Source organism: Drosophila virilis, chromosome 5, assembly GCF_030788295.1.
Source record: "Drosophila virilis strain 15010-1051.87 chromosome 5, Dvir_AGI_RSII-ME, whole genome shotgun sequence".
In the NCBI taxonomy this organism is placed as follows: Eukaryota; Metazoa; Arthropoda; class Insecta; order Diptera; family Drosophilidae; genus Drosophila; species Drosophila virilis.
Window position 1 is genome coordinate 4250144 of NC_091547.1, and position 19361 is coordinate 4269504.

General features: G+C 43.9%; 7 protein-coding genes and 1 pseudogene across 9 annotated transcripts; 6 read left to right on the forward strand and 2 right to left on the reverse strand.

Annotated features, from left to right (window-relative positions):
- Positions 1-4062: 4062 nt before the first annotated feature.
- On the forward strand, positions 4063-5180 carry l(2)efl (lethal (2) essential for life). 2 transcript variants are annotated; one of them, XM_002048802.4, is made up of 3 exons: positions 4063-4201; positions 4362-4755; positions 4834-5180. In XM_002048802.4, the coding sequence occupies exons 2-3, from the start codon at positions 4362-4364 to the stop codon at positions 5007-5009; spliced, it is 570 nt and encodes a 189-aa protein (XP_002048838.1). In that variant the 5' UTR covers positions 4063-4201; the 3' UTR covers positions 5010-5180. The 2 variants fall into 2 exon arrangements, with proteins under 2 accessions (XP_002048838.1, XP_032292703.1); XM_032436812.2 differs by having other exon boundaries at positions 4119-4201; positions 4328-4755.
- Positions 5181-5274: 94 nt separating this feature from the next.
- On the reverse strand, positions 5275-6017 carry LOC6625576 (ATPase inhibitor A, mitochondrial). The gene is made up of 3 exons (XM_002048801.4): positions 5876-6017; positions 5510-5648; positions 5275-5453 (listed from the first exon to the last, which is right to left on the reverse strand). Exons 1-3 carry the CDS (start codon positions 5923-5925, stop codon positions 5382-5384), a joined length of 261 nt encoding a protein of 86 aa, XP_002048837.2. The 5' UTR covers positions 5926-6017; the 3' UTR covers positions 5275-5381.
- Positions 5981-6944, reverse strand: LOC26531449 (uncharacterized). The gene is made up of 3 exons (XM_015174848.3): positions 6791-6944; positions 6403-6694; positions 5981-6344 (listed from the first exon to the last, which is right to left on the reverse strand). The coding sequence occupies exons 1-3, from the start codon at positions 6841-6843 to the stop codon at positions 6276-6278; spliced, it is 414 nt and encodes a 137-aa protein (XP_015030334.1). The 5' UTR covers positions 6844-6944; the 3' UTR covers positions 5981-6275.
- On the forward strand, positions 6888-8174 carry LOC6625598 (uncharacterized). 2 transcript variants are annotated; one of them, XM_070209521.1, is made up of 2 exons: positions 6888-7023; positions 7101-8174. In XM_070209521.1, the coding sequence occupies exon 2, from the start codon at positions 7292-7294 to the stop codon at positions 8030-8032; it is 741 nt and encodes a 246-aa protein (XP_070065622.1). In that variant the 5' UTR covers positions 6888-7023; positions 7101-7291; the 3' UTR covers positions 8033-8174. The 2 variants fall into 2 exon arrangements, with proteins under 2 accessions (XP_070065622.1, XP_070065621.1); XM_070209520.1 differs by lacking the exon at positions 6888-7023 and having other exon boundaries at positions 7041-8174.
- Positions 8175-8279: 105 nt separating this feature from the next.
- Positions 8280-13635, forward strand: PTP-ER (Protein tyrosine phosphatase-ERK/Enhancer of Ras1). The gene is made up of 2 exons (XM_002048799.4): positions 8280-11510; positions 11571-13635. The coding sequence occupies exons 1-2, from the start codon at positions 8631-8633 to the stop codon at positions 12810-12812; spliced, it is 4122 nt and encodes a 1373-aa protein (XP_002048835.1). The 5' UTR covers positions 8280-8630; the 3' UTR covers positions 12813-13635.
- Positions 13636-14140: 505 nt separating this feature from the next.
- On the forward strand, positions 14141-16177 carry clt (cricklet). Its single transcript, XM_002048798.4, has 4 exons — positions 14141-14313; positions 14373-14498; positions 14558-14778; positions 14832-16177. The coding sequence occupies exons 1-4, from the start codon at positions 14242-14244 to the stop codon at positions 16123-16125; spliced, it is 1713 nt and encodes a 570-aa protein (XP_002048834.2). The 5' UTR covers positions 14141-14241; the 3' UTR covers positions 16126-16177.
- Positions 16178-16283: 106 nt separating this feature from the next.
- On the forward strand, positions 16284-18286 carry LOC6625595 (esterase B1-like; annotated as a pseudogene).
- Positions 18287-18363: 77 nt separating this feature from the next.
- On the forward strand, positions 18364-19348 carry Vps20 (vacuolar protein sorting 20). Its single transcript, XM_002048796.4, has 3 exons — positions 18364-18501; positions 18569-18678; positions 18737-19348. Exons 1-3 carry the CDS (start codon positions 18427-18429, stop codon positions 19224-19226), a joined length of 675 nt encoding a protein of 224 aa, XP_002048832.1. The 5' UTR covers positions 18364-18426; the 3' UTR covers positions 19227-19348.
- The last annotated feature ends 13 nt before the right edge of the window (positions 19349-19361 follow it).

Sequence of the window (19361 nt, forward strand, 5' to 3'; positions counted from 1 at the left end):
TTTTGACCTATATCTACATGGGATAATTGAGGGTACCATTTTTACATGATATTGCGGGTACCATTTTTACATGAATTTCGACCAAAAATTATGTTGTCAGATTTAGATGCACAATTAATCTAGAGGTCAAACCATGAACAAAAAGACAAACCTTATGGAAATCGGTCGAGTTTTGACCGAGTTATGGGCTTGGGAAATTTTGACCTATATCTACATGGGATAATTGAGGGTACCATTTTTACATGATATTGCGGGTACCATTTTTACATGAATTTCGACCAAAAATTATGTTGTCAGATTTAAATGCACAATTGATCTAGAGGTCAAACCATGAACAAAAAGACAAACCTTTTGGAAATCGGTAGAGTTTTGACCGAGTTATGGGGATGGGAAATTTTTACTATGTCTATATGAGATATTTTAGGGTACCATTCTTACATGAATTTCGACCAAAAATGATGTTGCCAGATTTAAATGCACAATTGATCTAGAGGTCAAACCATGCACAAAAAGACAAACCTTATGGAAATCGGTCGAGTTTTGACCGAGTTATGGGCTTGGGAAATTTTGACCTATATCTACATGGGATAATTGAGGGTACCATTTTTACATGATATTGCGGGTACCATTTTTACATGAATTTCGACCAAAAATTATGTTGTCAGATTTAAATGCACAATTGATCTAGAGGTCAAACCATGCACAAAAAGACAAGCCTTTTAAAAATCGGTAGAGTTTTGACCGAGTTATGGGGTTGGGAAATTTTGACCTATATCTACATGGGATAATTGAGGGTACCATTTTTACATGATATTGCGGGTACCATTTTTACATGAATTTCGACCAAAAATTATGTTGTCAGATTTAAATGCACAATTGATCTAGAGGTCAAACCATGCACAAAAAGACAAGCCTTTTAAAAATCGGTAGAGTTTTGACCGAGTTATGGGGTTGGGAAATTTTGACCTATATCTACATGGGATAATTGAGGGTACCATTTTTACATGATTACGTCGGCTACCGTTATTTCACGCACACGCACAAGCACACGCACACACACACACGCACACACACACACACACAACCACACACAAATTATTTTCCAATTTGAGGGCTGCTTAAATACAGGGTGTTTCTGTAACTAATACAAATGCCCTGTATCTTCATACAATTTTGTTCGTAAACTAGCGGGTATTCCCCGCCGTTGCCCGTGGTACGCATAAAATAAATAGACAAAGAGCCAAACATCGGGAAAATTAGAACAGTGGGAAATTTTTACCAATGTCTATATGAGATATTTTAGGATACCATTTTTACAAGAATTTCGACCAAAAATTATGTTGCCAGATTTAGATACACAATTAACCTAGAGGTCAAACCATGCACAAAAAGGCAAACCTTATGCAAATCGGTCGAGTTTTGACCGAGCTTATGGGGTTGGGAAATTTCGACCTATGTCTATATGATATATCTTGGGGTACCATTTTTACATGAATTTCGATAAAAAATTATGTTGCCATATTTAAATGCACAGTTAATCTCGAGGTCAAACCATGCACAAAAAGACAAACCTTATGGAAATCGGTCGAGTTTTGACCGAGTTATGGGGTTGGGAAATTTTTACCTATATCTAATGGGATAATTGAGGGTACCATTTTTACATGAATTTCGACCAAAAATCATGTTGCCAGATTTAAATGCACAATTGATCTAGAGGTCAAACCATGAACAAAAAGACAAACCTTTTGGAAATCGGTAGAGTTTTGACCGAGTTATGGGGTTGGGAAATTTTTACTATGTCTATATGAGATATTTTAGGGTACCATTCTTACATGAATTTCGACCAAAAATGATGTTGCAAGATTTAAATGCACAATTGATCTAGAGGTCAAACCATGCACAAAAAGACAAACCTTATGGAAATCGGTCGAGTTTTGACCGAGTTATGGGGTTGGGAAATTTTGACCTATGTCTATATGAGATATCTTGGGGTACCATTTTTACATGAATTTCGACCAAAAATTATGTTGCCAGATTTAAATGCACAGTTGATCTAGAGGTCAAACCATGAACAAAAAGACAAACCTTTTGGAAATCGGTAGAGTTTTGACCGAGTTATGGGGATGGGAAATTTTTACTATGTCTATATGAGATATTTTAGGGTACCATTCTTACATGAATTTCGACCAAAAATGATGTTGCCAGATTCAAATGCACAATTGATCTAGAGGTCAAACCATGCACAAAAAGACAAGCCTTTTAAAAATCGGTAGAGTTTTGACCGAGTTATGGGGTTGGGAAATTTTGACCTATATCTACATGGGATAATTGAGGGTACCATTTTTACATGATATTGCGAGTACCATTTTTACATGAAATTCGACCAAAAATTATGTTGTCAGATTTAGATGCACAATTGATCTAGAGGTCAAACCATGCACAAAAAGACAAGCCTTTTAAAAATCGGTAGAGTTTTGACCGAGTTATGGGGTTGGGAAATTTTGACCTATATCTACATGGGATAATTGAGGGTACCATTTTTACATGATATTGCGGGTACCATTTTTACATGAATTTCGACCAAAAGTTATGTTGTCAGATGTAAATGCACAATTGATCTAGAGGTCAAACCATGCACAAAAAGACAAACCTTATGGAAATCGGTCGAGTTTTGACCGAGTTATGTGCTTGGGAAATTTTGACCTATATCTACATGGGATAATTGAGGGTACCATTTTTACATGATATTGCGGGTACCATTTTTACATGAATTTCGACCAAAAATTATGTTGTCAGATTTAAATGCACAATTGATCTAGAGGTCAAACCATGCACAAAAAGACAAACCTATTCGAAATCGGTAGAGTTTTGACTGAGTTGTGGGGTTGGGAAATTTCGAGCTATGTCTATATGGCCCAACATAATGTTGTCAGATTTAAATGCACATTTGTTCAAGAGGTCAAACTATGGAGAAAGAGCCAAGTAACAATTAAAATCCTGAACAGGGAGAGAGAAAGGCAGTCAAAGAGAAAGAGAGAGAGAGAGAGAGAGGGTGAGAAAGAGAGGGCAAGTGGGAGTAAGTGTTGGAGAGTGTGTGTTAAAGAAAGAGAAAGAAGTAGTAGTAGTATAAAATATATTAAGCGATAGAAAGAGAGAGTGAGAGAGCAACATCAACTGAGAATCTCGTAGAAGGGCGATACCTACAAATACTTAAATATTATTTGTTTGTTTATTAAATTAGAGATCTATGACATTTTTAATACGTCACAGCGTTAGTCTAAGATAAACAGACGCATCGTGACTCAGCAGCAGATTGCTAAAATAGTCTAAGAACTCATTTATTTGCCAAAGTATTTTAATATGTGGCATCAAATATTTCAACAGGTTGAAAATATTTCCTATCAAGCGTATATAAGTAACAAACGTAGGTGGGGAAAAGACAACAACAAGAACGGAACGTAAATAATTGGTTCTGGCAATTTCTGAGGTCTCAGTGTTTGCCTCCAAAATGGATACCTATGGAAACATATCGGCCAATAAAGGCAAATGCCAAATGTTTGAGTAAATTTACTTGCATATATATCTATACCCAAGAATCTGGTATATGGTATAAATTTGTATCGAATTTAAGAAAAATAAATATATGCATCGTGTGGGCTAGTTCAAACACCATTTTTCCAAATGGTCTGTGGATCATTTCAAATGTTTATAGAAATTTCCATGCATCGCCGTCATTGCAGACGTCGATGTCTTCCCCCAAAAGCAAAATAACAAACAAGAAAATGTTCTACCAAAATATTAAGTATACGCCCCATACTATACCCTTTATGGAATTTGCGAAACAAGTTTCCAACTAATTTCTGCAGTTTATTGTTGCACTTAGAATATCTTTCCCTTTGATTTATTAAGCGCAAATTGAGTGCTTTTTTTTACAGGGTATTTGATTATATGTACTCAAATAGCAAGACATACTCATGCTGGTGGGAGCAAATTCATATGGATGACGCCCGGCTAAAATTAGATGGCAAATACAAATTCATATTTTTAGCACATAGAAGATGTAAACAGTTTTGATGTTCCTATAAAACTGAGCAGATTTTCGAAAAGCTCCACAAAAACGCTTCAAACGCGAAACGGAATATACAAGAAAATAAATTCAGTTGCTTTTTGTCGGTGACTAATCCACGAATAATCCACAAAGGTACAAGGCACAGAATATTAAAATGTATAAATATTTATAAAGAAAATTCGAAAAAAGAAAAAACGATCGTAAACATTTTCGACTGATCCGTTCGACTAACTGGTGATGCGCATTAATTGCCATTAGCTCTGTCTATCTCTTCTGTTCTCCTGTCACGTAGATGTCCGTTGTGCCTCTAATGTTCCGCGACTGGTGGGATGAGCTTGAATTTCCAATGCGCACCTCGCGCCTCTTGGATCAACACTTTGGCCAGGGTCTGAAACGGGACGATCTGTTGTCGTCCGTTTGGAACTCCCGTCCCACAGTGCTGCGCTCCGGTTATCTGCGTCCCTGGCAGCGTTCGGTCAACAGTCTGCAGAAACAGGAGTCCGGCTCCACGCTGAACATCGATAACGAAAAGTTCGAGGTCATTCTGGACGTGCAACAGTTCTCGCCCAATGAGATCACCGTCAAAGTCGCCGACAAGTTTGTCATTGTCGAGGGCAAGCACGAGGAGAAGCAGGACGAGCACGGCTTTGTCTCGCGCCAATTCTCCAGACGCTATCAACTGCCAAGTGAGTAGAGCTTTGGTATGTTAAAGCATGTGCCCTGCTCTAATTTATCGCTTTTTTTCTTTTTTTTTTCTATCTCAGGTGATGTCAATCCCGACACAGTCACCTCTTCGCTGTCCTCGGATGGCCTGCTGACCATTACGGCGCCCATGAAGAAACTGCCGCCGCCTGCCACGGAGCGCCTGATCCAGATAACACAAACCGGGCCCTCGTCCAAGGAGGACAATGCCAAGAAGGTCGAGACCACAACCACCTAAACGCCATGGACTGTTAAGGTTCTCGTTCGCTTCTCTCTCAAGGAGCGTTGCGAGCAACTAGATTTTTTCTTAAACGAAAATGAGAATTAGAATTAGCGTAAATCTTGTATTAAATATAAATTAAAAATGGAAAGCTGGACATTTAGAATGTCGAGAATTAAAGTTGTTTTAGGGCTAAAGTACGTTCAAACCAAGGCCAGATTTTACGACCAGATCTTGCGTGCAACGTAAAGATATAGTACATGCATATAGAAACTGATCCGTATAGCTTGCCAAATGCATACAGAAAGTGTATGCGAAATTTATTCGAAAAATTTCCAAATAGAAAATTATGAAACAATACTAAAAACTATAAATTCGAGCATCTTTTAATCATTTCTTGGCGGTCACTTCGGGCGTCTTGTTGTCGGTTTTGTTTTTCAAATTCTTAAGCTGTTCCATTTGCTGAAACAGAAAAATCATTAATTGGAATTGCCATACAGTTAGGATTATGGACAGACCTGCTTGTGAAAGAACTGCTCCTCGTGCGCTGCTTCCATTTTGCCAAAGGAGCCGCCGGCCTCGCGTATGGCACCGCCGCCGCCTCCTCCCTTGCCGGCACCGCAGCCCAGTTCTCCGACATGCGACATTTTCAGATGCCTGGCAAATAATTGATATAGTATATATAGTTAAGACTCGAACATGGTTGCAATAGTTATTTATAAGTATGCAATTGGCAATTAAGAGGCGCAAGCTTATGCAATGTGTTCTCGAAATATTCCGAAAAAGTTGTGCGTTTCTAATTCGTTTTTTATTTATCTATAAATACACACACACACACACACACACACACATAAACACTGGCTATTTTATTGTATGGAACTTACTGAATTTGCTTTGGAAACAGGCTCTGACTGAGGCGACGCAATGTTAACATATTGATTTATATACCGATTGTGTCAATATATGGTATATTATTTAACAAATGTGCGTTAAGTGATGAATAATGCTCTTTATTTCAAGGTATTATGAAAAAACTCAGCTGCGTTTTGTTGTTTTCATGCATTGTCGAGGATGCCAACTTGTGTCAATCACGAATGACTATAACGGTCCGAATTTAATTGAATTGAATTTATAGAATAGAAAATGGTTTTTGAATGCAATATTGAATATTTGCCGTTTGTTTTGGTTTGCGCAGAAAACGAAATTTAAATAACAAAAATTAATAAACAGTCCACATCGGTTGTATCTATACGATTTATAAACTAGTTTGCATTTTGATGCAGTCTAAGGCTCCTCATCGCCGGAGTCATGGTCCTTATCGCGATTGTTCAAGGCCTTTAAGCATTCAGTGCTCTGCAACAGATATTTGGTTGAATTTCATTTGTTAGATAATATATCATTGTGTACATGCCTCATTCATAAAGAAGGCCTCTTCGTGTACGTCCTTATATTTGTTTATGCATGTGGTATTATAGAGGGCTGCGTGATCGAGGGTTCGTTGGTATTCCTCCCATTTGCGTAAGTGGTCCGCATTCTTGGAGGTTTCGATGTGTTTGCGTATATTGCACATAAGTCCTTGATTGATTGAGCTAAAATATTCCTCTTCTTTTATGCCACCTTGCATCTTTCCTAATCCGCCGCCCAGCAGGAACACATTCGGCAAGTTGCTCTTCGTCTCTGAGTAACGTCTATTAGAACATTGTCTTCAAATTGCAATAAGGAAAACAAATGAAAAAAAAAAAAATGAAAAGCTAAAAATGCAATTAAAGCCATGGATTATGTGAGTGTTATTGGCTTACGCGTAATTTAGATTTACGGTTTGTGTACGGGCAAACAAACCAGCGGGAAACATTTTTTCGTATTTAATATATTTGAATGTTTGATACGATATTAAAAACTTTCTGGTTGTAAACGAATGCTAAAGGCATCTAAATTTACTGTCAGTGAAGGTAGAACAAAATAAAAATTTTGTAAAATGAAAGTAGCAATAAAAAACATCACAGAACTCCGCGAAAACTACATCCCGATATCGGTAAGTCACTATTAAGTCGATTGTTGTTGTGGAGTAAATTAAATAATATTCAAATTCAATGCGTCCGTTCACCAAAGACAGCCAACCAGTGGTAATCAAAGGAAGACGTAAGTCGAAACTGGAGGCGCCCAAATCAAAATCAGCGGCTGCGCTCGTCAAACGCAAAAACCGCAATGCACGAAGGAAACATAACGATGGCGCCGATGATTTGGCCAAGGAGCCGCCATGTCAGTTTGTTCCTGTGCGGCGCAAGCCGCTCGGTGAATATATGAATCTGGAGGGACCGCCGGTCGCATCGCCCTCACCATCATTGCAGGGCATGCGGATGAGCTATGCGGCCGCTGTCCAAACTGGTCTTGGTGTTAAAGTCATGATATCGCCGCGTCTCAAAAAATCGAATAAGCCTGGCAAGGGCAAAGCCATTAAGATAACTGCTGATACAAAGTTTCGGATATTTGATGAACAACCCAAGCCGCATATTGTCCGTGTCGATCCCAAAGTGTTTCGGGCTGACGTTGAGCAGAGAGCTAGATTGAAGGGATGCAAATCAAAAAAGCCGATCACCCAAAAGGCTAGCAAATCGCTAATTAAACTAAATGCCAAAACTGAACCAGATGACGCTGATATTAAAGCACTTGAATTGAAATTCAAAAGACTGGCATGCAATGCAGCAGGTACTGCTACAGTTGCGGCTGTGCAAACGGCTAGAAATTTGAATTCAATTCAGGGCAATTCTTTAACGGCGTCGAATGGTCAAGTGAAGCACAACAAATTGAAATCGCCGCCGGCATTTGTGGATTCTGTTAGCTATATAAGTTTTCATCATGAGCGATTGCATCGGTTAATCAAAAATCAAAGCTTTTGCGTTATATGCTTACAATCGCCAGAGCCAATGAAGGTACCACAGTTTGAGGACAAGCATTTTAAATATCTCGAGGAAGCTGCACTTTTGGCACAAAATCGCACCATGCTACGCCTATGGCTGAACTCTGATCAACTGATATGCTAGTAAACATTTTTCAGACAGATAAATTTTAAAAGTTATATTAGTTATATTGTGTGTTCTAAGTTATGCCTGTTGACAAAACCAAATTTAAATGAAACGGCCATAATAAACTTGGCCTGCCAACGCAACGGCCGATAAAATAGTATTTTATAGCCAAATAGCTACTAAAAAAAAAAAAAAACAAACAAAACTGCAGCAAAAAAAATACCATGTGTACAATTTGTATATCGATAATGTGGTACATATTTAGTGTATCATGGCCTGGTCACACTAGTTGTGTTTAGGTTGATTATTTTCCTTATTTTGCGTGTAAAATGTTGTGTGGTGAAAAGCGCAATTTACTTGCAATGCTTATGTAGTTTTTCAACCAGCTAGTGGCCAATGTGCAAGCCAATAATGTTAACCGTTTGACGGCATTATACCAACTGCATGGCAGCGCCTGTCTAGCCAAACAGCAGACCAGCAAAGTGAAGGCGTGTGAACGAGCGAGCGTGTGAGCGAAGAGAGGAGTGGAGTGGAGTGTGGTGTGGTGTGGAGTGAGGAGTGAGAGTGTGCGGAGCGGAGCGCAGCGCGTTTTCTGTGTGTTTTGTGTGTGTATATAATGGACAAGTTAAAAAACAACAACAAAGAACATGCAGTTATTGCATCAATTGAGTGCTCCTATACCAATGCTGCTGACGCCGATGTGGATGTGGAGAGCAACAAGAGCACGCCCACACCATATTTTACGCCCCTGGAGTATTTGCAGACCTCCTTTGAGTTCCCATCGCCCACAACAGCAACAGCAGCAGCCGCAGAGCCCGCTCGAGCCTGCGATGAGGAGACACTTTATACACCCAAACAGTTTACAATTTGCAATCCCAAGCAGCAGCAGCAGCAGCAGCCAACACAACAATTGCCGCAATCGCCAACGACGCTGAATCGTAAATTCAAGCGATTTTCTTTATACGATCGCCGTTCGTGCTCGCCGCAGGACGGACGCATCTTTGCCAACAAGGAAAATACAATACCAAAAAAATGCAACACCGATAACGATCACGATAGTTTGTATTTATCGAAAAGCGAACACAACTCACCCACAATCCTTTTTAGAGATGACAGCTCAACGACAACCACAACAACAACAACAACAACACCAAACCTCCTCAACGACTCGAGCCGCCTTAGCTACTCACCCAAACTGCTCGCCTCTATAAATAATCTAAATTTGAATCATTCACTTAGCGGTTCACCGCTAAACATCATCAATTCGGCGGGCTATAAAAATGGCAATTTCTTTCGCTTTCCCGAAATCGATCATGTGGTGCAGGATATGGTGCCGCCAGCAACTGTTGCTTTGGCAGCCGAGGAACCGGACAATCAGCAGCAAGCAAATGCTGTCGCTGTGGCCCAACTGCAGCAGGAGGCGGGTCGCCGCAATCGCAAGAACAAAAATAATCTCACCATACGCATCACAGACGTGCAGCTGGCCGGCAAAGGCAGCTCAGCACAGCCGGCGTCGCCATCAACGCTGGCCAAGCCAAAGACGCCCACCATTAAGTGCACCAAAGAGAAGGCACGCTCCCTGGACTCGGCTGCCAATGAGACGGAGCTGTCGATTGTGGTGCACCACATAAATGAATCTCATGATATGTCCGCGCCGGGCAGCAGCAGTGGTCATGCCAATGCGAGCAATATGCTCATGCAGCCAAGTGCCTCCAGCCTGTACTCCACCTCGCTATCCCGGCTGGACACGCAACAGTCGCTGCAATGTCGTCGCACCACGCGCCGCAAATCTCCCGGGCTGAACAACAGCGATTGGCAGATGTATCATCGCAAACAAAATCCATATCAGAGTTCGCTGGACACGGATGAACTGAGGTCGGCATCCAGCACGGACGGCAACAGTGGCAAATTCTCGTTGGGCGCCAATCTGGCGCCGCGCAGCGCACACAAACTGAATCCGATGCTGCACTCATCGAGCACCAATTTAAAAACGCTGCCCGAATGCCTGACACTCGTGGAGTTTACACCAATTGTTGGCGTCGAGTCGCCGTTCAAGCAAAAGTCCATGGACTTGCCCGGCAGTGGACACATGCAGGCCAAGAGCATGGCCAGCTCTATGAATCTGCTGCAGCGTCGCGGCTCCAATCACAGCCTCACACTGAATCTGCACAGCTCCTGTGGCAATCTGATGAACAGCGGCCTGAGCGTGTCCAATTATAGTCTGGGCTCGGTTAGCAACTCCAAGTCCAGCTGCAATCTGGAGCAGCAGCAGCAGCAGCAACAGCTCCAGCCGCCGTCGCAGCAACATCAGCAACATCAGCAGCAGCAGCCGCACAATCAATTAACTGTCGCTGCGGGCAGCGCGCAGTGCACGCGCCAGGGCTTGTTCCGACGGCGCGGCTCCAATCACAGCATCACACTTAAGACAAACAACACGACAAACTCGTGCGGCGAGCTTAACTCCATGGCCAACCAGACGCCCAGCCATGTGGCGACGACACCCAAGCGCGGCCTGCTCGAGCGGCGCGGCAGCAATCAAAGCCTGACGCTCAACATGAGCGGCCAGCTAATTGGTGGAGTTGCCGTCGCTGCAGACCAGTTGCAGCCCAAGTTGACCGTCTGCAGCTGTGGTGCTGCCAATGCCGCCCAATCGCCGCATCAGCGCAAGTTCTTTAGCACGGAGAATCTGAACAGCAATCGTGGCGGCAACAGTTCGCAGTATTTGGACTTCAGCAGCAAGCAGCCGCTGTGCTTTGGCTCCGCTTCGGATTTGCAGCCCAGCGAGCAGTCGAAGAACAAGTCGCCCGCAGCTCATGCAGAGCCCGGCGTTGTTCTGTGCAGCTGTGCGGCTGGTGGTGGAGGCGGCGGTGTCGGTGTGGGCGTGGGCATACGCAACATAATGACACGTCCGCTCTCGCCGCAAACGACCAGCGAGGAATTCAAAATCTATTTGGCCAGCATACAGATGTTGCAGAGTGCCTCGAATCCGCTCAATCAATACGATCTGATCAAGCTGAATCATGTTTTCGATGACAGCTATAAGGTGAATTTGGAGCAGCCGCCGGTGCTGGTGTTGGGACGCGGTGAGGGCGGCACGCCCACAAATCAAGTGCCACCCACATCCGAGGATAGCGAACTGTTGGCCATGTACCAAGCGGTGGTCAAGCGTATTGTAACGCCTCTGCCCCAGCTGAGCGACGATGAACAGAAGCGCATATTTCGTGATCTGCACAAGGAGTTCTGGGATTTGCCGCTCAATCATCAGGAGAAGCCGATGGTGTTTGGCTCGCAGACAAAGAATCGCTACAAAACGATTTTGCCCAATGAACATTCGCGCGTGCTGCTCGAGAGTGAGGCCACGGAGCTATTGAATCTGCAACAGCAGCACCAGCAGAGCTGCCTGCTGCAGCCACAAACCAGCAGCGAGGAGCTTATCAGCAAAACGACGCTACTGGCCAATGAGGATTTGCCCTACATCAATGCCAATTACATCAAGGTAAGCCTGAGAGATGCCATAGTCTAATCCAAATATTATTATGACCAATTTCGCTTCCAGGGCCCGGACTATGTGTCCAAGTGCTATGTGGCCTCGCAGGGTCCTCTGCCCAATACGATTTTCGAGTTTTGGCTAATGATCTATCAGAATACGCAGCGTTATATACGCCGCTGCATGGACGGCGGCGGCAGCAGTAGTCCGCATGTGGACAGGACGCACATCTTGCAGCAGTACTATCAGAAGATCGTAATGCTCACCAATTTCACGGAATGCAATCGTCAAAAGTGCGCCATTTATTTTCCCATCGAGCTAAATGAAATTTTTGCGGTTGCCGCCAAGGGTGAAGTCTTTGAGCTGAGCGCGCTGGCACGCGACTACTTTGAGCCGCATCTGCTGCCAACGCTGGACAGTGTCGAGTGTGGAGTCACTTCAAGTGAGCTGCAGCAGCCGGCAACCGAACGGGAATTGAACAATCGCTGGCACATAGCCATTGATTCGGTTAAAGTGACACTGAGCGAATCATTGCGACGCACTCTGCCCGCCGATGGCAGTTTCTTTTTGGCCAAAAATGTGGGCATTGTGCGACGCAATGGCTATTCCGTGCGCAAACTGATCGTGCTCTATTGCATCAATGTGCCGGAGAGCTCCGGTCGGCTGGAGTATTATTTGCAAAAGATTTGCTGCTATCATTATTGGTATCCGGATTGGCCGGATCATCATTCGCCGCGGGATATTAATACGCTGCTGGACACCTGCCTGCATGTGCTCAATCTGGGCAAATGCGAGTCGGAGTTTGATAATTATGATGACAAGCGTTACACGCGCAATGCCCATTTGAGCGCCCAGCGTCTGGAGATCTACAAGCAGGACATTTTCAATGCGGTGCAACCGTTGCCGGTGATACACTGCTCGGCGGGCATTGGACGCACCGGTTGCTTTACGGCCATACTGAATGCGGTGCGCCAGCTGCGACAATCCCTTGCCTATTCGCTGACGGGCATGCTGAGCCGCACGCTGACCATGGCGGATGTGGAGGCTATACAGAATGTTCGAGATGCGGATACCGAGTCCAGCTTTAGCTGCAATACGATCTTGCATATACAGCACATTGTCGAACAGCCGGATGCGGTTAGTTTTGATCAGCTGCCCAAGATGCCGGACATATTTGTGGATATTCTGGGCATTGTTTGCAATTTGCGGCTGCAACGCGGCGGCATGGTGCAAAACTCTGAGCAATATGAGCTAATACATCGGGCCATTTGTCTCTATTTGAAGCGCACTTTGGCGCTGCGACGTTTTTAGATTAGATAATTACCATAAAGATGACAATTTTGATCAAGATGATGATTAAGATATAGTTGTAGACGATGATGACGACGATGATGATGATGATGATGATGATGATGATGAGAAAGAAGAACAAAACACCAATTTACTATTTGTAAAAGAAACAAATTTTGTGAAACTTATTTTAAAAGCAAAACAAAAACAACAAATGCGAATAACCATGGCTAAAAGAGTCTCGAACATATAAACTTATATACAACAAATATGGCATAGAGAAGATATGTTCTCAATGTTTGCTATATAAGCTTATTATCTATTATCTACACATTATTATGATTACGATTAATTATTATCATTATTATTATAAATGTTTATTAAGTGTTTTTTGGATGTATGTATGTTCAAATGTGGTGTGCATGTATCTATGTACATAAGTGTAAATGTTTTCATTATTTTTCGGTGTGAGCAAACAAACAAAACACAACTATGCTTAAAAACAACAACAACAACAACTAAAACTAAAGTTAATTATCCTTATTAATTACCTTATCTAACAAGCTGGCCTTTGGCAACAGGACAACAACAACAACAACAACAGAAGAAGCAACAATGGTGAGTTGGTAAAAACCGTTCGGAAAACGTGAAAAGCTCAAACCCTTTATCAAGTTGTCTCGGAGCCTGCTCCGTTTCTAACTGACTAAAACACCAATTTTCACGGCTTTCGAACTGCCAGCTCGACCCTTGTTGTTGCTGCTGTGCGTCGTTTAACCCCATAGTTACAGCTAGAGTTCTTTCATGACAAAAACAAAAAACAAAAACAAAAAAAAAAAAACAAAAAGTCTAAACAATTATATTGAAGAAAAACGAAAAACAAAAACGGAAATTTGAAAACTTGTATTAATGTTTATGCAATGGAACTAGTCAAATAAAACTTAGAAACATTTTAAATGTAATTATTAATGTGTAAAACGAATGCGTTTTAATGGATCTTGGATTGGGCAGTTGTTTAAGTACTATCACATTTTTTTCTTGATTTTCCCCTAAGTTAATTTTGTAAGTTAACAAAGTTGAAGTAGAACGGAGAGAATGATTTTCTTATTGTTTTGAGAAGTTATTTAAAATGTATTCAATTTTAAGCTCAAAGAGAATTTTACTTTCCGTTTTATAGCTGCAATCAGAATTAATTCATTTTTTTTTTAAATTCTTGCTCTTTCATAAAATTGCCTCATCATTAGTGAATTAGCTTACTCACGATGATTCCGCTAGAGATTTTATATATTTAGATTATGCGTGCGCATATCAGCCCCTCGTGCCCGTCTAAGGGTTAAAGTCAAATCAGCTGGTCTTGTTTGTGCGTCGTCTAAAGTTCATTTTTAAACAGGTTTCGCTTTCGGACCGAAATTAAAAAGTGATTAGATTTTGTTTGTAGACCTAAGTTCCAATTATGTGGGCCTTCAGCACACTTCGCCGCGGACAGTATTCAATCAGTTGCCTCCGATTATTCAGCAATATGAGGGTAAGCCAAAGCCCACCAGAAAACAGTTTGTTACCTTAATTGTTTTTCTCAATTCGCAGGTGAAGGTGCCAGTGAGCCAGGGCGTTGTGGTTGGACAACGGCAACAGCTGCCAAATGGCCTGCAATACGAGAGTTTTCTGGGCGTGCCGTATGCACAGCCACCCGTGGGAGAGCTCCGCTTTCGGGTGAGTGCTCCACACAAGGAACCACTTGCAAACACTTGGTAACAGCTTGCTCCACTTAGAGCCCTGTGCCTCTGGAGCGTTTCAAGGAGCACGAGCTGGACTGCAGCAAGGAAGGCGACGTCTCGCACCAGCGTGATCCGTTCACCCAAGAAGTGATTGGCTCCGAGAACTGCCTGTTCCTCAATGTGTATGTGCCCAAGGGCAAGTCAGAGAAGCCGCTGCCCGTCATGGTGTGGATTCATGGTGGTGGCTTCTGGTTTGGCAATGGCAACAGTGACTAGTAAGTAAATCCCTTTCAATTTAGAAGCATCATTATCCTATGTCCATTTGCAGTCACTTTCCTGCGCAGCTAATGCAAGAGGAGGTCATTGTGGTTACCCTCAACTATCGTCTGGGTGCCTTGGGCTTTCTCTGCTTACCCGAGGCAGGCATACACGGCAATGCAGGTCTGAAGGATCAGCGTCTGGCGCTGCAGTGGGTGCAGGATAACATTGCCAACTTCAATGGTGATCCAAAGAATGTGACGCTGTTTGGGGAGAGCGCTGGCGCTGCTGCAGTGCATCTGCACACATACGCGTCGCATGCCAACAAGCTGTTCCACAAAGCTATCATACAGAGCGGCACAGGTAACGCGGAGTGGGTATTCCAGCAGGATGCTCCGCACAAGGCACGCCGTCTGGGCGAACTGCTGCAAGGCAAGAATATTGAACAGGCTAGCGCCCTGCTGGAATTCCTGCAATCCAAGGCGGCGACACCATTGGGCATGCTAGCGAAAACCTTGGATGTGCTGACGGCTGATGAGCGCCGTCGCGGCTTGCCACTGACCTTTAAGCCTGTTATTGAGGATCCAAGCAGTCAGGATAGCTTCATCAATAGGCAATTTCTGGACCTGCTGCATGAGAAGGAGCGCCTGCGCGGCATGCCCTTGTTAATGGGCTATAACTCTGGCGAGGGCATAGCCATGGTGGCCAATGCCCGGCGCAAGTTGGAGCTCTACAATGAAGATCTGGCACGCGTGGTGCCGCGCAATTTGGTGGAAAATCCCAAGGCGCCAGAGGCATTTGAAGCGGCCGAGGACATGCGTCAATTCTACTTTAACGGGCAGACAGTAGCGCCCGAGCGGCTCGACAACCTGGCCGATTTGTTCACTGACTATCATTTCAACATCGACATGCAGCACGCTGCAGAGATTCATGCCAACTGCCAGCGCACTGCCCCATTGTATTTCTATCGTTTCGACTATGTGGGCGGCAGGAATATGTACAAGCGCATTTTCCAGGCGGAGAAACTGCGTGGAGCATCGCATGCCGATGAGCTTTCCTATCTATTCCAAATGGTAGATGACGATTCAACGCTGCAGCCAGAGGATGCCAAAATGACTGAGCGCATGTGTCAGTTATGGGCTAACTTTGCTAAAAATGGAAAGCCATTGGACAGCTGGACGCCAGTGCAAAGACAAAAGAGGGGCGCAAATGGGGAGCTCGAGCCTTTCCAATTGGACTATATGCTACTCGATCGGGAGTGCAAAATGCAGCGAAACCCAGATGCAGAGCGTATGGATTTCTGGCGTAGCATGTACAAGAGATATAAGTCCCAATGCTATGAAGCGTTGAGAGCAAAATTGTAATGGATATTTCTCAAAAAAAAAAAAATAATAAATAATAAATATACTCATCATATTTCAAATTTCAATATTAACTAATGATAATTTATCGATATATTTTTGTAGTATTTTTTAAATACTGATAACTCGATACTGGCGGCCATGGAAAGTTTGAAGATCAATCAGCTGTCTATTTGTGCGTTCAAAGATCGGTTTAAACATATTTAAGAATTATTTTTAGTTGCAAAGAGATATATATTTATTTATAATTATGTGGGGGTTCCATGCCCTGCGACGTGGACAATATACAGCCAGGTGCCTCAGATTCTACAGCAATGGGAAAGTAGGATGAAAAGCTTTGAGGAGTTCTTATTAATTTGCAAGCAACCAATTTGCAGGTGAAGGTGTCTGTGAAACAGGGCGTTGTGGTTGGACAACGGCAACAGCTGCCAAATGGCCTGCAATACGAGAGTTTTCTGGGCGTGCCGTATGCACAGCCACCCGTGGGAGAGCTCCGCTTTCGGGTGAGTGCTCCACACAAGGAACCACTTGCAAACACTTGGTAACAGCTTGCTCCACTTAGAGCCCTGTGCCTCTGGAGCGTTTCAAGGAGCACGAGCTGGACTGCAGCAAGGAAGGCGACGTCTCGCACCAGCGTGATCCGTTCACCCAAGAAGTGATTGGCTCCGAGAACTGCCTGTTCCTCAATGTGTATGTGCCCAAGGGCAAGTCAGAGAAGCCGCTGCCCGTCATGGTGTGGATTCATGGTGGTGGCTTCTGGTTTGGCAATGGCAACAGTGACTAGTAAGTAAATCCCTTTCAATTTAGAAGCATCATTATCCTATGTCCATTTGCAGTCACTTTCCTGCGCAGCTAATGCAAGAGGAGGTCATTGTGGTTACCCTCAACTATCGTCTGGGTGCCTTGGGCTTTCTCTGCTTACCCGAGGCGGGCATACACGGCAATGCAGGTCTGAAGGATCAGCGTCTGGCGCTGCAGTGGGTGCAGGATAACATTGCCAACTTCAATGGCGATCCACAGAATGTGACACTTTTCGGGGAGAGCGCGGGCGCTTCTTCAGTTCATATGCACATGTACGGGCCGCATGCCAACAAGCTGTTCCACAAAGCCATCATGCAGAGCGGCACAGGCAACGCGGAGTGGGTATTCCAGGACAATGGTGCACACAAAGCAAGACGTCTGGGCGAACTGCTGCAAGGCAAGAATATTGAGCGGGCTAGTGGCCTGTTGGAATTCCTGCAGTCCAAGGCGGCGACACCATTGGCAATGCTGGAGAAAACCTTGGATGTGCTAAACGCTGATGAGCGACGTCGTCACCTGCCCTTCTCATTTAAGCCAGTTGTGGAGGATGCAAGCAGTCCAGATAGTTTCCTAACTACAGCATTTATTGATCTGCTGCACGACAGGCAGCGTCTGCCTAAAATGCCCGTCATAATGGGCTACAATTCGGCAGAGGGAACGGTCATGATGACAAATCCCAAACGCAAGGTGGAGCTGTACAACGAGGATTTGGCGCGCCTGGTGCCACGCAATTTGGTGGAGGATCCAGAGGCACCAGCAGCACTTCAGGCGGCCGAGGATATGGGTCAATTTTATTTTAATGGAAAGCCTCGACAATCTAGTAGACCTGCAAAGTGATGTGCATTTCGTTATGGACTTGCAGCATGCTGCAGAGATTCACGCCAATTTCCAGAAGGCGCCGTTCTACTTCTATCGCTTCGACTATGTGGGTGGCAGGAACATGTTTAAGCGCCTGTTCCAGGCTGACAAACTGCGCGGAGCATCGCACGCCGATGAGCTTTCCTATCTATTCCAAAGGGCCAATGACAAAGCGCTGCTAGCACCAAATGATTTCCAAATTTCTGAGAAAATGGGCCGTATGTGGGCCAACTTTGCCAAATCTGGCAAACCCTCGGATAGCTGGACACCAGTGCAGAAGCAAACGAGGAAACCCAATGGGGAACTTGAGCCTTATCAATTGAATTATATGCTACTCGATCGGGTATGCAAAATGCAGCTAAATCCCGATGTAGAGCGTATGGATTTCTGGCGTAGCATGTTCAAAAGATTTAAGACCAAATGTTATGAAGCGGTAATGGCCAAATTGTAAAAGAATCGTTTAAAAGAATATAATTTTAAAAATAAATATGCTCAAAAAAATTACAAATTCGATCATTTTATAATTTGGTTAATATCGATATGTTGAACAATGTTTAAATACCAAACGTTCTGTCGTGAGCGATAGTAATATATCGAGAGGGTAAAACATATCGATAGCAAGTCTTTGCGTATTGCAAGTTAGTCATGGGTGCATTGTTTGGGAAATCTAGCAAAAAGACAGCTCCTAGTCGCATTACGGACCACGACAAGGCCGTTCTGGTAAGTACAGCATCTTGTCCAGCTGTCTGTGCAACGTAACATTTGCTTAACGCTTGATAAACCGTAGCAATTGAAGCAGCAACGGGATCGTCTGAAACAGTACCAGAAGCGCATCGAACTGCAGCTCGAAAATGATAGACTGCTCGCCAAGAAGTGCCTACAGCAGGGCAGAAAGGAGTAAGCAGCTACCGTAATGTACCAAAGAACCTTGATTAAACCAAGAAATCCATTTTAGCCGCGCCAAGCTGTTGCTGCGCAAAAAGAAGTATCAGGAAAGTTTGCTCTCGAACGCCGACAAACAACTGGACAACTTGGAGAAGTTGGCCGCCGATTTAGAATTCGCGCAGGTGGAAATGAAGGTGCTGGATGGCTTGAAGCAGGGCAATGCTGCCTTAAAGAAGGTGCACGACATGCTCGACATAAACGAGGTTGAGAAGATTATGGACGAAACACGCGAGGGCATTGAGAAGCAACAGGAGATTGATGCCATATTAACGGATGTGTTGACCCAACAAGACGAGGACGATGTGCTCGCCGAGCTCGATGCACTGGAGGCTGAAGAGCAGCGAGTACAATTGCCCGATGTGCCCAGCGAAGAATTGCCAGCCGCACCAGCTGCAGCAGCAGCGGATGACCTGGAGGATGAGGACGACGCGCAGGAGACAGCTGCAACCAAAGCGACCAAAGTAAAGGACAGTGCAAAAAAGGTGCTGGTGGAAGCCTGAAACCAATGCCATTTACTTTATTCATCGAACTAAGCATAACCTTTGTATGTATGTAAATCCCATGTATGTATGAGTCCTTTGTGAAACACATATATTTTTATATAAGATTATTTCCAATCAGACTCGTCAGCTGCT